Source organism: Mugil cephalus, chromosome 6 (assembly GCF_022458985.1).
Source record: "Mugil cephalus isolate CIBA_MC_2020 chromosome 6, CIBA_Mcephalus_1.1, whole genome shotgun sequence".
Classification (NCBI taxonomy): domain Eukaryota; kingdom Metazoa; phylum Chordata; class Actinopteri; order Mugiliformes; family Mugilidae; genus Mugil; species Mugil cephalus.
The window spans coordinates 22037639-22054595 of NC_061775.1; the positions used below are offsets into that span (position 1 = coordinate 22037639).

At 41.1% G+C, this 16957-nt stretch overlaps 1 protein-coding gene across 2 annotated transcripts in view; it reads right to left on the minus strand.

The window, feature by feature from the left end:
• Nucleotides 1-16957, minus strand: part of jak1 (Janus kinase 1) — a 34998-nt gene that overhangs the window by 11953 nt on the left and 6088 nt on the right. For both annotated transcript variants that reach the window (XM_047586438.1, XM_047586437.1), the window contains exons 2-13: nt 13015-13223; nt 12026-12149; nt 9481-9631; nt 9132-9295; nt 8520-8788; nt 7631-7740; nt 6472-6654; nt 5938-6095; nt 5656-5770; nt 3497-3695; nt 1194-1300; nt 295-447 (exon numbers count right to left, since the gene is read on the minus strand). In XM_047586438.1, coding sequence (XP_047442394.1) covers nt 295-447; nt 1194-1300; nt 3497-3695; nt 5656-5770; nt 5938-6095; nt 6472-6654; nt 7631-7740; nt 8520-8788; nt 9132-9295; nt 9481-9631; nt 12026-12149; nt 13015-13216 — 1935 coding nt within the window. In that variant the 5' untranslated portion in view covers nt 13217-13223. The remainder of the gene's footprint in view (nt 1-294; nt 448-1193; nt 1301-3496; nt 3696-5655; nt 5771-5937; nt 6096-6471; nt 6655-7630; nt 7741-8519; nt 8789-9131; nt 9296-9480; nt 9632-12025; nt 12150-13014; nt 13224-16957) is intronic.

Sequence of the window (16957 nt, forward strand, 5' to 3'; positions counted from 1 at the left end):
TATTTCAATATTTTCTTTAGTACTGTATTCTAACTTAGCTGTATATCTGGTAAATATGCACTATTTTGTTAATACTTGTGTTTTTTTGCACAGAAATGGAGAAGCTCTCCAATCTCGTTGAACACTGTATAATGACAACAAAGGACATTGTATTCTAATCTATTCTCTATATCTATAAAGACAATGAAAAGTGACTTTTATTGACAATACAGGTTTTTGGACGCTTGCATCTAAAGAGTAAGCTTCCATTATGTTGGTGTACAAGGACGTTCTGGTGAGGAGTTTGTGTCTCACCATGGAGATGTCTCTGTGTCCAGAACCCAGAACCTTCAGGACCACCTTGACCTCCTGGAAGGATGCATAACCCACATCCTCCTCCTCCTCATTCTTCAACCTCAGTGTGCCTGCGTAGATGTTGGTTTTTGTGCCCACGCCAAGGTGATCCTCCTAGTTAACGCAGCAGGAAGTAGAGTAAAAAAAAAAAAATAATGCTATAGAAAAATGTTACACCCAGTATAGTGCCTGGTTTCACAATGCAGGCAAGCGACAATAAAAGGAAGCTGACGATGAGAACCCGAAGCCAGACAGTGAACGTTCTACGTGCTAAATATCAACGGTGTGATGGTTTTTAACTTTTTCTCATGCTCCAATGGCAGACAGATGAGTCAACTTAACCTGTGACTTCCAGTTAAATTTTAAAAGAATGACGTCACCAACAGCGTGGACATGAGCTTGAGCAACACTTTTCTTTTGTAACAGTTTCTGAAAGCTTGGCATACTGAAAGTTTTCTGAGCTATTTATAGTCAAAATAAGCAAAAATAAACAGTCCAGGCCATTTCTTAGGGCTCCTTTAATGTTCGGTGGGTGTGCGCCATTTATAATTGTGAGCTCTTCAGTCCAGCTGGCTCTGTAAAAACAAACTCTATTCGCCGCTGTGTCTTTTTTGCCAGCAGGGTTCATTTTTGTTTCTACTTCCTCCTTCACTTTCAACAATGGCGCCTGAAACTTTGGCTGACTTTTTGCCAAAAATAACCTCCTCAGTTAACCATTCCTCCATCTTTATAGGTACAAAACAATCAATTAGAAAAATTGAGAAACAGTTGGAAACACTGAAACGGAAACACTGTTCCAGTGTAGCATGTAAGTATGTAATTAGTAAATGGCAGAGAGGTGCGTAGGAGCGATGACGTACCTTCTCAATATCCTCCTTGAGAATGCGAATGAAGCGGAAATGATTGGGATTGGGCGACTGAGGCGCCGGTGCTCTATCTTTAGTGACCACCAGGAGGTTAGAAATCTCTGTAATACAAACACACACACTTTTGGTAAGACACTGAGCAGATCCCCTATTAAATATGTTGTTTACATATATTTTTTAGACTTGACAAACTTGACAAAAGAAATGCTATGCGCGCTCAAATTGTTGCCAAGGTTATGTTATTGTAATAGAGCCGACAGTAGATTGATTTTGAAAGTCTGCACTGCTTTGAGGCAACAACAATAGACTTCGGCAACAATGAATAATAAAAAAAAAAAAGAATTGACAGCGGCAGTGAAGGAACCTTGCGCTGGCGTTTTTGTTCCTGGCAACCAAGAGTAATAGAAAGCAACAGATGCTCATACATGTACTGGCGCTCTGCATGAAAGCAAAACTGCGTTTACATGTGGTAACGCAAACTTACAACAGTTACGTCAATGTGGCAGTGATGTGAATAGATATCCAGGTCCAGCTATCATACCGATTCAGTTCGTTTTTATATATATGTCGAGTCGAGCGCGTGGGTGGATCAAGTGACACTGCCTCTGTGTTTTGTGTTACCATACCGTACGTGAGTCTCTCCCCGAGTGTCTGTGGGTGTCTAATGTTGTGACAAAACCAGAGCACTGTGGTTTAAAGGGGGGGGGGGTAGAGAAAAAATAAAAGCATCTGCACAGCGTCGCGTCAGAAAGCGTTTACAGCGCCGCTCCGTAACATGCGATCCGAGTTTTCATGCAAAAGCTCAAACCTGCCACCGAATATTATATACAACACTGCACCCACTCATTAACCCTTTGACTTCCAAGAGTCGCTGCAGCAACATGTACACGTCCACTCTCATAACGTGCAACTTTGAGTTATTTTGAGAATAGTTTATAGTAAGAAGGTCTTACATTTAGAGGAAGTGGGCACACAAGTGCGTTGTATAACACCTCATACATATTTTAACAAGGACAATGACACGGCGCTGCATTCTTTTCTCTTCCTGCAAAGCAGAATCACCTATTTGAGCATAACCCTTTAACTATTTCTTAGCGTGTTGACAAAGATGAGAATTAACACGCACAGTGCCAAACAAACAAACAACTTGACACATCCATGCACACACAGCTCCACCTTTCCCTGGGTGAAGTAAACAGAAGAGTGCTAGTTTGCCTCCGGAAACCCACATTTACAACTCTCTTCCTCCCTGACACTATTTCACAGACAAACACACACACAGACACACAGAAGGTGCTCTTGCCAGCACCATTTCCCTTACCCCCTGCCAGTGACACACATTCGCTTTAAAACCAACTTCACATCATATCGTGCATGGCGCGAAAACTTTGCTTCAATGAGCTCTACGGGCTGAGAGATTGAGGTCTGTTGCACTTCTGATCCTGTCCGACAATTACAGTCAGGAGTGGGGTGTTGACTCGTTACCACACCCCGAAGTTTGCACCACACACCGCGCAGAGTGAAGTGTTGTGCTGCACGGAGGTTTAAAGCTGCAGAGACTGCAAGATAGCACAGCAGGCAGAGCCGTCAGCCTGCCGTAGCAAGTATCTGTCTTAAAAATAGACGAAATAATGCAAATGGTGCAGATGGTTTTGAGGAAAACGCTCTTTTCAGTCACCGCGACAGACACACTTCTGATTTTCTAATCTGCTTGTCAGGGCGGCAACATTTCTAATATTCGTCCATCATCAAAACCTCCACCTGCTGTCGACGCGTCCGCTCTAGATTGGCGACATGACACAGCACAAAAGCTCCCTTCACGCAAGTTACACTGTAGCGTCTTAAAATTAGCAAACCACAGTAGGAAACATAGCTCTTAAGTTCTCAATAACTCTTGAGGTGCTTTCTGTCCCATACTTGTTGTGAAACATTTTACCGCAGCCTTTTTTTAAATGTCACTTCGACGCATAACAGAAACGGACAAACTGGAGCCATGTGAAATGTCTCCTCTAGATTAAAAAGCATCTTTCACTTCGCATTTGTGCTGTCGACACATCGGCCGGCGTACTGATTTCTGTACCTCTGCTCTATAAACTTATAACAGATTTATAGATTTACCATGTATCTGTCTTTTTTATTTATGAACAGATAGACATAAAACACAAAGCATTTACAGAAGTGTTGTGTTATGTTGTGTTTGTTCCTGTTCTGTGTTCATCTTTGCCAGTATTAATAATGTTGCATGCTTCTTTTTAGTCTAATCCAATTCACTCTGTCCGTGGCCGTGATGGATTTACCTCTGGGCTGTGGGGGGCAGCAGCGGAGCAGCTGGAACTGGAGGTTGTCGGAGCGGAGACTGTGGCCCTCCAGGTGCTCGAGCAGCTCCTTGAGAGTGGGCCGCAAAGTGTCCGTGCCGTACAGACGGAACCCCTCTTTGGACACATCAATCTGGAAGTTCTTGTACTGGCGCACGGTACGAGACTCCTTCAAGTCGATCTGAATAAAGAAAAGGGTTGGGAGTTTTTTGTCAGTAATTCTAAAATATCAACCACCATAGAAACCAGCAAAACACAGATAATCTGAGCGTAGTCCAGAGTAGAAAAGCATTGATTTAATTTATTTAGTCTTATCATCATCATGAATTCTAACGAAATCAAGCAAATCGAAACAGAACAAAGAGTTTATTTAAGAGCTGTTGTTTCTTTTTTATTATTATGTTCCAAAGCTCATTTTTCAAACAAGCATCTGTCAGCGACTCTGCAGGCACACACCCACAAACAGTGACCGTTAACAACTGTTAATACAAGGCCTCAATGTATGTTGTTTTTTTTTGTGAGCGTGTGGGTGTTTCCTCCAATGCTGACTAAGAAAACTACAGTAATCTGCCATGATGTCTGTATCCTGTAATTCGATACATAAAACAAAACTGACAGTGTGTGTAGGGACTTCTGCTTAGTGAGGGCAAGAGAAGAGCATTACAGCTCATTGTTTAGGATTCTACCACCTGACCAAATAATACATTCATTCATATTTTGTAACCACGTCCTCTGGAGGGTCATGGGGGGGGGGGCTGGAGCCTATCCCAGCTGTCACTGGTTGAGAGGCGGGGTGCAAACCTTGACAAGTCACTGGTCTATCCCAGGGCTAACACAAAGAGACAGACAACCATTCACGCTCACACCTACAGCCAATTCAGAATCACCAATGAACCTAACAAGCACGTCTTTGTACGGTGGGAGGAAGCCGGAGTACATGGAGGGAACCCACGAGACTCCGCATGGATGGTTTCTAATCCCGATTCAAACCTTCTTGCCGTGAGGCATCAGCGCCAACCACATCACATCCGTAACGTGACACTACGAGGGCAGATCGTACACACGGATGTCAGTTTTCAATAGGTTTAAGTTCGTTTCCATTTAAACGATATCTTATTTGAGTAGTCACGCTCCACGTAGGGAATGCTCTATCAAAACCTCCAGCCGAATTCGCTGCAACTTAGAGACCTGTCATCTCCAGAAGTTTTGTGATGACTCAGCGGCGGTTGAATGCATCAGTGAGGGTGATAAAGGTGGAGAACGGGACTGTTCATCTACAGCTCAGTGTGATTAAGACAGAGGAACTGAGGTGTCGGAGATCCCTGTTGTCATACAGGGGGTCAACGTGGACGGCGTCGGGGACTACAAGTGTCTGGGTGTTCACGTTGACAATAAGCTGGAATGGTGGGAGAACACCGACGCCCCTGCGGGACACTCTCACGGTGAGATCAGATAGGAGAATGATTCATAAAGTCATTTTGGATAACGTGTCAACCCGCTCGACATCAGACACAAGAGTCCTTTCAGCACCGGACGGACTGAACCAGAATGAACTAGCAGAGAGGAAATGACTCCTGCCTGTGTCAGACACTCAGAGTCAGCGGGTTGGATATAATTATACATATAAATATAGCTTATTCTGTGGAATAATGTTTATACTGATATTGTGCAATAACTCATGTTAACTTTCTTTTCATAAACCTGTACATATATCTTTGACTCTGGACTCACCATGTACAACAATTTTCCACTGTGCAACACCCCATATTCAGTGCTGTTATAAAGCAACAACTTCGAACACATGTTCACTTATACTTGTACACATTTTTAAAATGTACTTTTTTTTAACATTGATGTGTGTATTCTTTCTCTAATTTCCTACTTTTTCCTACATATTCTCATTGCTTTTTCTTCTGAACACTGGTTTACACTTTGACGAAAAGTAATTTCACCGTTTGGGATTAATAAAGTAATTCTGATAACACGCGAAAACAACTAGAATTCCCTTTTTAATTAAGCCGTCACGTAACGGTGACACACAACTCCCCACATGGCACATTTGCCAACTCCTCTCCCTAATTTCACCTTAGAGGATAGATAATATGCAACATCCCGATGCTGAATGAGTGATTCTGTAATACCTCAGTGCAGACCACAGTGATGATGATGTAGTGGTACTCGGTGCAGCTCCAGCGTAGGATGTAGGCCCCTTCCTCATTGCCTTCCTGGCGCAGCTTGTGGATGGCGTACTCCGTGCTGCAGGGGGAGGGTTAAACCTTTATTACAACACGTTTGTGGTATATTGCTCTCTGCATAGGAGGCAGTCAGGGTATACGGGCAAACACAGATAACAGTCAGTACCAGATGGTTTACGATGAATGTGTTTAATAAGGCGTCCAGTGTAAACGTCAGTGAATACAAACCAGATGGGTCCGTGGCAACCGTTGTTGATGTTGTGCACCACTGAAGCTGGGGCCACCTCCTTGCACAGGTAGTGGTGAGCATCCACGGTCAGTCTGAAGTAACCGTCCACGAGGGTCGCGAAGGACAGAGCCTCGGCCTTGGACGCCATTTGCATCTCCTGAAGAATAAAAAAAAAAAATCAGCAAAACAGAGATGGAGACAAGGACGCAGTTAAGTGGTGAACAGAGTTGGAGCTATTACCAAACAATACACAACTCTCCAGGGCCCTATGCCGAGGAGTGGTGATGTATCACAAAATCAATATCCGTTTTTACGGCGAAGGATGACATCACCATTGGTCATGACTAACAGAATGTTCTAATAAACCTAAACATTTACTTGGAAACAAACAGAGGCAGACTTACAAATGTAAATGAGAAAAACGCTAAAATGGCGGTTGACGGGGAGGATATTGCAACAACAGCATCACAAGGATTCTGTGCAAAAAGTCCTTTTTCGGGTGAGTCAAACATTATGAAACACGTTAGTCTCACCATCTTCTTGTTGTCCTGTCTGTAGATGGTGACCGTTGTGTCTTTGATGACGGTGTGTGTGATCTCATGGAAGTCACAGAACGGCAGCCAGCCGTCGTTCACCTCGTTCTTTCTGTCGTTTCTTTGCTTTCCATCCTGCTTGTTTTTCTTTGACTTGGCTTTTTCTTTGGAGATGCCCGACATCTATGCAAAAATAAATGAACAAACAGAGACAGGGACACAAAATAGGAAAAGTCTTAACGACATGCTCCACAAGATTTGTCCCAGACTATTCTCGTAGTTCTATCACATACATTAATTTCACGAATACTTAATCATTTATCATGTACTTGGTCTAAAGAGATTTTCATAAATATTATTCAAGACAGACATCTGCTATTTTGTTTTCTTTCTCAGCAAAAGACAAATTAACTTGGTTTACCATTGCACACCCTCTTTAATTCCTCCCACTTACTAGCCTAAGCAAGCAATCTAATATATACTGTTTTTTTAAATTTTCTTTTGGTATCTTATTATACTGCATGTCTCCATTGTGACTAATGCGTTTCACAACTTTATACAACTTAAATGTAGTTTTTAAAAATTAAAATAATAATGCCCATTTCCAGTACTATACTTTAATACTCCAGTAGAGTAGCCTTGCATGAGTCACACTTTGAAAAAGCCTTATTAATCCTTATTAATTAATAATGCAATGTGATAATGTCCCCGAGTACAGTCTCTGGCAATTTGGGCAGCGTTAAAACATTAAAAGCTCCTTTTCTTGTGTCTGTCAGGCTTTGTGGACGCATCAACTCATTAAATGGCACCTAAAATCTGTCCAAACACCAGAATCTGATCTGGAATACGATACTGGAAGAAACAAAGTTTACAACACTCTTCAGGAGGAGCTTTTGCTGACAGGGATTATTTTTTACCAAATTATTTAAAACTTTGTCCTGGTTTAATATGAACATCTGCTGTTGTATTGGCAAATATAAGGAAAACCATGGAAGATTATTTTAAGTTTATCATATATGTTCTGTTTACCCAAAGTATTTTTTATATATCGAATTGCATCAATAGTAACTTGGTAAAGGCTTCCTTCAAGAACCAGTTAGTCACGATGTCACTTTTCATGAAACCCTTGAGGTTTACGTGCACACGTAGTTAGACTCACTGTAGCGGGCGGCTGTCTCCAGGAAATGCCAGTGGTGCCAGTAACCAGCACCTGCATGCCATGGCTTGCCTCCACATTCTGGCTCTGGTTCTGGCTCTGGTTGTAGGAGCCTGGAAACAGCAAGATGAGATGAGATAAGATAAGATAGGACTTCATTATCAGGGGAACTTAAAGTGTTACAGTAGGCGTCGGGGAACAAGTGAAAAATACAAAAAGCAGAAGCAGGTAAGAGAAAAGCTAGATAAAATGATAGGAAGTAATGATGTGAAGTAATAAAGTATTATATATATATATATATTATAAGTATATACAAATATATCGCAATACAACAAAAGGATGCTTTACACGTTGTCTGCTGGAGAATGCTATACATTAAATGCTGACTTTATGAATATTGTTTTCGAAATGACTTGAATAGACTGCGCATAATGAGAGAAGTTTTTCTAGTTTTTCTAGTTAAGCTATTATGTGCTGTCAGCGCCTCTGTTGGGTCTGGGGTCTAATCTGTGATAAGTGGGTCATGTAAACACTATGTTCCTTTCACTTTTGGTTTTTACACCATCTAAACTAACAAAACCCTTTTTCCTCTTTAGACGTGCTGCAAACAGTCTGCCTGTAAACGCGCGAAACTAACCACCGTCACATGACGGTTGCGATCCATGACAGCTGATTAAAAATATTGCACTACGGCTATATAAATGTTATGTAAAATAGTTTATTTTGCTTCTCCTGAATTATTATTTCTAAATAATACAATTCAAACACGGATTCTCTGCCCAGTTCTCTTTTTTTTTTTTTTAAAGTCATCCAAAATCTTCAACTATAAGTCAAACAACAACCCTCACTGAGCTGCAGCGTCCCACATAGGACTGCAAATCGGTGGCCTTACCATAGTAACCCCCGTTGCAGAGATCTCCTTCCTGCACTACGCTGAGCGAGACGGGCTCGAACAGCTCACTGCCAAGGCTGCTGGCCAAGCCCTCCAGAGTGGCCAGGTACTTAATCTTCAGGTCGTACGGCGTGATGTTGCTGTCCTTGACTGTGCGAGAGTTGAAATCGCTGAGGAACTTCTTGAACACGTTGTTGATGCGGGCGCGGGTCAGGAAATTGCGCTGCTTAATGGTGCGGTTCATCGAGTCCGGGATGAAACGTTTGTAGCTGGTGGGATGAAGACAGACGTTTTTTGAGGGATGCATATTAGCAACAGGTTTTAAGATGTAGTTGTGGTTCGGAAAGATGAATTGTAAAGTATGAAGTCTTTTCCAGTCGCAAAAACTAGTATTTTCCCGATAAAGTCAGAACGCTCAATTCTCTGACAGGAATTTCAATACTGATATGAATCAACCCCTTGTACGTGGAGGGGGGAAAAAAAACTGGATGGAATTTACATCTTGTTTGTACCACTTCCCAGGCAAGTACGAACAAATATCCAAGAATAACTCTAGTAACGAATGACGCAATCAAAACGTCAAGCACTCGCTACGCTGTCTGCAGGAATTACCTGATTTCTCGAGAAGCAGTTGTCAAGGGAATGTCCATGCTCATGGCATAGTGAGTAATGGCAAGCACAGCCATGCCCAAACACTCGTTTTCTATCTCATGTTGCTCTGCCTCTGACTGGGACATCCTCAGTGAAATCAGGCCAGTCTGAAAGTCATGCTGGCCCTGTGTAAGACATATAAATAGATCATGTTTAGCAGAAAATCAGACACACACCAAACACATACTAACACTGCAAAATTATCTTTTTAAAGATAAAATCCTTTTATGTGAATTCTCCAGATACAACGAGAGAAATATGCATATGGATGTATTAAGGAATCACATCATTCTAAGTAGGCAATGTTAACCTGGGCAAAAAGGTAGTTCAGGGACTCCGCGTCAAGTAGAGGAGTTCCCTCTGGGGTTTTCTGTGTGCTCTGTCCTCTGAGTTTACTGATGCAGTGTCTCCAGACTGGTGACTCTCCTTCAGTGCTGCCATGCCAGTTCCTGAAATAAAACCTGATAGGAGAGACAGAGTGAAACATGTAAACGGAAGTAATACAGAATGTGAAAGCAAGAAAAGTACTTATTGCTTTTAATGTCCTGTCATTTCCAGAAAACCTTTTGTTTTGCTGTGGCTTGCCTAGATGTGCAGGAACTTACCTTCAGGTTTTGAAATTATTGACCGAAAGTAAGAGGATGTCAGTCTAATATATGACAAAGCAAGTCTCAACGTTGTATTTGTAGGTTGTTGGTATTTGGGGACAGAAATGATTCCTGACAATGGAGGAATTACAACATTAGGAGAAGAGCTAAACCCTGAAGCAGTACTTGTATGCTGAGAGCAATCGTACTTATTGCTGACGAAGCACCTGCGCATGCACAGACCAAAAAAATAAAAATAAAAAAATTTTAAAAAAGGCAATCGAGTGTTTGTATGACATTTTCCTCATTTTGTCCTTCCACTTTCAGTTTCTATGTAAAAATAGCAAAATTCTTCTTGGGAAATTACACCATTTTCCAGCTAGCCCATGATTTTCAAAGGAAACACAATACACGTATATCGGTCCCTACAGCAACACAGATATCTGTCTACACTGTCTCTAGACCAACAACTGACAAATGGCTGCCCCCATGGAAAGGGGTAATCCAAACCAGGGCCAATTTTGAATAACAAGCAAAGACCCATGCAAAAGTGAACAACAGTAGATAAAAAAAAAAAAAAAAAAAACAGCTACTGAAATAATGTTGGCTAGGGAGTCAACTGTTATGAAAATATAATTATAGATGGGACTCTTTGAGATAACTAAGCAACGCCTTCTCAAATTTGCATCGAGCCAGTCAGATCAAGTTTGTCTTTTTTTTTTTTTTTTGTCAAGTACTTTTATTGAGACTGGTATATTTCAACAACCATGTCATGCAATTTTAAACATTCACAGTTAGTTCATGCTTAAGACTATATGTATATCAAGACTTGACCACAATACCCGATTGTTTGGCTGTGTGCACTTCAGAAGACAAAGCAGGCTGCACACAACGCATGCCACAATAAGGCTCTATGCACTTAATCTTCTCTAGACTAGCTATTGTCAAAGCAGAGCACAGAGAAAGAGGAAGTGTAAATGACACCACAGTAATGTTGTTTTCCCCTTTGCATGCAATGCCACGCTTACCCAACTTGTTCAGTGGATTCACTGCAATTCTACTAATCTATCTTCAAAGTAATAAAAACTAGTACAACTGGGTCATCAATCGTAAAACTGGTCACTACGCCAACACTTCAGATTCTGCTTGCTTTCCACAGTGTTACCGCAGCACCGAGTACTTCCTGATTCCTCAAACTTCGCGCAAGCAAAGGATATAACAAGAAAGCGTGCAAGCATTAATTCCACATTGAACAAATTAGTGTCGTGTTAATCTTGACCAGGACAAATGTAACAGCGCTGGCATGTCATGTTTAATCCTCCTCACCAGCCCCATCACTGCTCCAAATTCTTCACGTTACCCGAGTACGATGGTTCGATTTATCCCTTTATCACTAGATTCTACTCTTGGCATCACATGAAAAGGTTGTAAAACAACAGTTTCTGTTCCAATGCAGTTTCAGCAGTTTCTGAGATTCTATTAGTTTATGACCAAAGGTTTAAAAGCAACTCTGTCAAGTCTGACTTTCTTGGTTCTTTGCTGAACACCGAGCATTACCAAAGATACCTCTGGCTGCTTCCCCTTCTCATTTTTGCCATTAAGCCAAAGATCTTGATAGACCAAGCAGCTAGTCACAATTTTGATTTCAACATATTGTACGCCCACACCGAGTTGCTACATCATTTCTGCAAAAGGAAGGTTGCAGTCCAGACATCGCAAAACTCAACTGCAAGTCAGACAGGCCATCGCAAACACATCCAACTCAGCTGGGGTGACATCACCCACATGGCAATTTATATCCTCTGGAAGAATAAGTTCAACTTGGGTTAATTCGATCTTGGGGGGCCCACCCTAATAGCCGAAAATGGCAAAAACCTCTGAATTCCTGTTGAGGACAAAGGTTAAAGTCTTACTCTTTATAGGGGAAAGGAGTAACACAACTAAGAATAGTCTTATCTTTTGCCAGTGGTTTGGATCCATTGTCAAGCCAAATATTTTCCCTGGCTGTGGCGTGCAGTCTGATGGAGGCACAATTGGTGTTTCACCAACCCTTGCTCCTTCCCCACTGTGCAGGAAAGACTCCACTTCCTCGCGGTCAATTTTCATAACAAGGAGTAGCCTGAGGTTGAGACCAACATCTAATAGTGTGGGCTGAATGTACGGGATTGACTGGAATGGCCTCAATTTTGCATTTTTAATCTCCGCGTGGTTTGATTTGGTCAATGTTTGGTCATTTTTTAAATGTGCACTGACGACAACAACTCTTACCTCATCCGGTAGTGTAACTTGATACTGGTTTCGTCTGTGATCTTGAACTCATAGTTGGGGGGGTACCAGATGCCAGTTTTCTCGTTGTACAGGGCAAAAAGGTTATGGCACAGGGGAGAGATTGCTGAGAAAGGGAAGAGAAAAGAGGAGGAAAATGTCAATATTCCGACCATTAGAGTCATTACACTGGGGCAGTGGCTATTCGCAGTCCATCTGATGAGAGCATTTAAGGAAAATGGAGAACAATCTGCTTATAAAAGAGATCAAGAGTACAATCAACAGAAGGAGCTACATGCTACACCAGATTAATCTCACTTGGTTGTATTATTATTGTTATTATTATTTGTCAAACAATGACAGAAATTTAACAGAAAATATGTTCCATGGAACAGAAGGCCATTAGAAATGGAGAGGCTCACCTCCATAACACAAATTTCCATTAATAGATATCATGTATTTAATCAATGAAAAGAGCAGTGACATAATCAGGGGAGAGTATGCCCAAGGGTCCTGAAAATGGGCCTCTAAAGACATTAAAGATTTTTTTTCCATCTGCTCCAGGACAATTATCCAAACAATAGCTAACTGACTGTCAGGAAATCTGGTGGAGGAGATATCTAGGAAAATGGGCTACTTGAATTCCTCACTCCTTACATGTAAGCAGTTTCCATTCTGCATCATAATATTTTGTTGTGAGTAGTCATGACAGCACACAAACATACGGACACTGCACCATTACATTATCTGTTTTGCACTGTTTGTTATCAGTCTTATTTGCCTATTGGTTAAACAGTGTTTTTAAATTCCTCCTGCGACGGTGCCAGACTTTTTCTACCTCTCATCACATCTGCGTCTCTCTTTGTACAAAAGTAATGTAACTTTTGTATGACATACTACAGTCATAGTCGGATTTACAACACACTCATCATTGCAGATCTAAAGAAAGAATAAGCAAAGAAGTTAAATCTGCTATAGCATTATTTACTCACAGCATCTCTTGGCTGCATCCACACAGAGTTCCTCAGCAGTGAAGCAGCCTTTTAAGTACTCAAGCTGGTGCACCTCTGGTACGTAGAAGTGTATCTCGAGGCCCACGGTGGTAGCAGGGGAGGAGGATAGTTGGGCCCTCTTACTTTTCCCCATCTTTAAACAGAGTTGCCTGGTCAACTCCATCACCCACAGAGAAGGCATTCAGAAGCTGGAAAGGAGAAAAAAAAAAAAAAAAAAAGAATTGTCTGATTTGTGGATCCAGACAAACATCGAGGCGAATGTGTACAGGGGGAAGGTTTGTGAAAGCCAACGAAAACTGTACAATTGCCAAGTAATTTATGCAAATATCAGGCAATCAACGACATTCAACAAAGTATACATGGCGTTGAAGCAGCACTAATCCTACAGTTTTTGTAGGTGAAAAGGAATGATTCTAGAGATAACTGTATTTTTTAGATAACACAAACAGAATAATAAGTCATAGAGTCATGAATGACACACTTATAATTTACAGCAAGGCGGTAATTACACGCAATTATCCAGTCATCTCCATACAGAAAACAACGCCCTGATTCCTTTGCAGTCCAAACACCAACATACTTCAGAAGAAATCATTGCACAAGCACCTTCTCACACTTGATATTATACCACACAAGCAAACAATCCTTTAAGGTTCTTTAAAATTACAACAGAGAGCTACAGGAAGTTTTACAGAACTAGCAAATGTACTCAATTTAAAAACCCTTATATTTTATGATTTAGTTGAATTTGAGATGTCATAGATAATGTACACTTTGCCAAAGTACCCGGCGGCTGTTTGAGATTAGAGAGAGTCCGTATGAACTGAGGGTTTTCAGAAAAACGAAAACAAGAACTAATATTAAACAATGATGTGTTTCTGGTCAAGGTGTCAACCTGTGGAATAGTTAAGATGGTGAAATGAAAATGTGTAGGTCAACTTCCTCATTAAAAAAAAAAAAAAAACTGTTACAAAAATATAGAAATAAGCTATGAAGAAAAAACGATTGCTGGAAGATGAAAGATGAATGTTTGTTGTTCCCGGGACCTGAGATTTAATACATATTGCGTATTTTAAGAGTTGCTTTGCTTCGATTAGTTTCATCCTTCATTGTATTTTGTGTATGCTGAAGGTAAATTTCATTAGTTTGCGGGGAGGGGCTTAAATGCTAATTGCATAAACTGAACCGAACTGAAATATACACAAACATACAAAGAGAGGAAACACAAATAGACAAGACCCTATGACCTATATACAGCAGTGAGGGCACAGTGAGTGAGAGACTGTGTAGTTTTTGCTCAACTGTTTCATCACTGTCCGTTCTTACTTGTCGTAACTAATGCCAACTCGTGAAAAAAATTACTCTCTAGGGTGCCACGAATGGCTTTAAATATTTATCCTTGTAAATCTTGTGACTTGAAGCCAACATATCCATGTGTGAGTAAAGAGGTCAAGCTAATCTTTGTCGTCATTCACACCTATTACAGCTGAATTTCTCCAGAAGAGATTTTCAGTGAGTCATCCCTCTTCCTTTTTGTAGTGAGTTACTTTAACAGTCTCGGTTTAACTCACTTTTCCTCCTACTTGAACCCGACGTCTGAATGTCTCTTCCTGATGTTATCTGTAACAGACTCATACTTAAAATGGTCGTTTAGAAGAACCTAAACAACAGTTTGGGAAGTAGTTTTTAGAAACTATCTGTCAAGGACAGACACTTAAAACAACAAGAAACATTTGTCTCCTACTGTATCATGGACTAACTTCAACTACATAACTATATGAAGAAATCATGTCCTGTAGTAGGAGTGTGTCAAAGTTGAAACAGAACAAGGTTCAGACTGAGTAGCTTTGAAAGCTAGCAAGCAGTCAGGGTAGCTAGCTATGTGGTTAGCATATCGGTATACTAATCTTGTAGTCATTCTGAGAAAAGTAAAAGGCAGTTTTAGGATTGGCATAGGCCACAAGATAATCTCGCGAGAATTCAGCTGCCTTACAGGGATAAATAAATTCATCTTTAACAAATAAACTCGTCAGAGGAGACTCAACGTGGTTAACCCCCCAGATTTTAACAGGGCTCAAAAACAGCACAAGGTGTTGACCTGGCCTCCAAATTCCCTAGATCCCAAACTGATCAAGTATCTGTGGGATTTTTTTTGTAAATGTATTTTTTATAAAGGTTTAATATTCTGCATAATTAAGGGCGGTCCACCTTTGAGTGACAGGCGGCAGCGGAGAGTTAGCTGGGCGGGTTTCAAGGTCTGGGCTGCTTTAGCTCCACCCCAACACAACCTCCATGTCCATATTTGGAGTATCCAAGTTCATCCAAAATTGAGACCGCGGGCTCCGCCCACTTCCAGCTTCATTTTCGAGGTTTTGAATCAAATGGGTGACGTCACGACAGGTTTGTCCATATACGGTCAAAGATTAACATCCGACCTGGGCCAGACGGTAAGTAGCCGTGGACACACCATTAAAATTCAAATCCATCTCCACGTGCATCACAACTAGCACTTGAAATTCAGTCTCATAGGTAGTTTATACCTTGTGAAGTTGACGCAGAAGCTACAGTGACAGCGCAAAATCTTTACAGACGTTAGCGGTGAAGCTCACGTGCGCTCAGTGTCACCGCGGTAACAGAGTTGTGACTGGTCCGTTTGGTAGTAGCTTGCTTCTGGTATTTCGGGTTTCTTCTGTATCTACAGACGTTTGTATGACTCGTGTTAGGTGAAATTGTGTGAAGTGAAGCAGGAAGTAGGAACAAAACTTAACCTGACTGGCAAAATGTGTTTACATGCACGTGAAAAAAAAAAAAAAAAATTATTGGCTTAATCAGACTATAACAGGAGAACTTAAGTGCATGAAAACACGTTACTCGAATTAAAATTGGAGTTCCCTTTATTCGTTTAAGACGCCCAGATAATGTGATTGGAATTCGACTTTCGCCCGGCATGTATAAGGTAACCGCAATTTTCAATCGGATAATGCGTTTGCACATGCTCCACAACTACTGCGCTGGCGTGTGATCCCAGACCAAAAACATCCAAAAAAGCCGGTCGCAGAAGAAGATGAATCGAGCCACTAGAAGAACCGTCTGGGGGATAGCGTGCATCTTATCTGCACCAGAAGTAGCGCGAACATTACGTACAAGATTAAAAAATGTACTACTGTCCCCATGGTTGTTGTTTGAAATGCCGACCTGCCGCATGAACGACTCTTGTTTATTATATGACGTAATAGGTCAACCGGAAAGCTAGCCATATTAATGTGGTATTAACCCAGTGAAAAGACACATATCGCCACCTAGTGTGGAGGAGGAGGACATGTTCCCATCAGTGATTCGATTTTCTTCCACTGCATGTAAACTGGGACAGGGACAGTAGTCAGAAAGTTGAATTTTGAGCATAGCTCGATTAAGCTCTGCATGTAAGTTTACGCACTGAGTGTCATTTTTACAGAGCCAGCCAGACTGACGGGCGCTCAAGTATAAATGGCCTTCGGTTTCGCAACTCTTCATGCAAATCGTCATCATTTGTGGCACAATGGAATATTGTAACTGCTGTCTTTAATGGATGTCTACCACTGTATCAAGCCAACAAACACATGAAATGGGTGTGTCATTTATTTACTTATCTTAACCTAGTTAGTTATTTAGAGACAAGAACAAAGCTCAGATTATAACTTGTACCTTGAAAACACTGTGATTATGCCGTGCTGTTTAAAGAAGTGGCTGAGGGTTATAAATCAAGATGATTGCATGAATAATTTTCTAATGATAGAAGCACACACAGTATGAAATTGTAAATTCTTGACAATTCTTTTATTGATTTATTCATTTTTCTGCAAAAACAGAATCTTATTTAAAGGGTCTAATCACATAAATGAACAGACATCACTTACGGAGCTTTTTTTCTGGAAAGCATTCC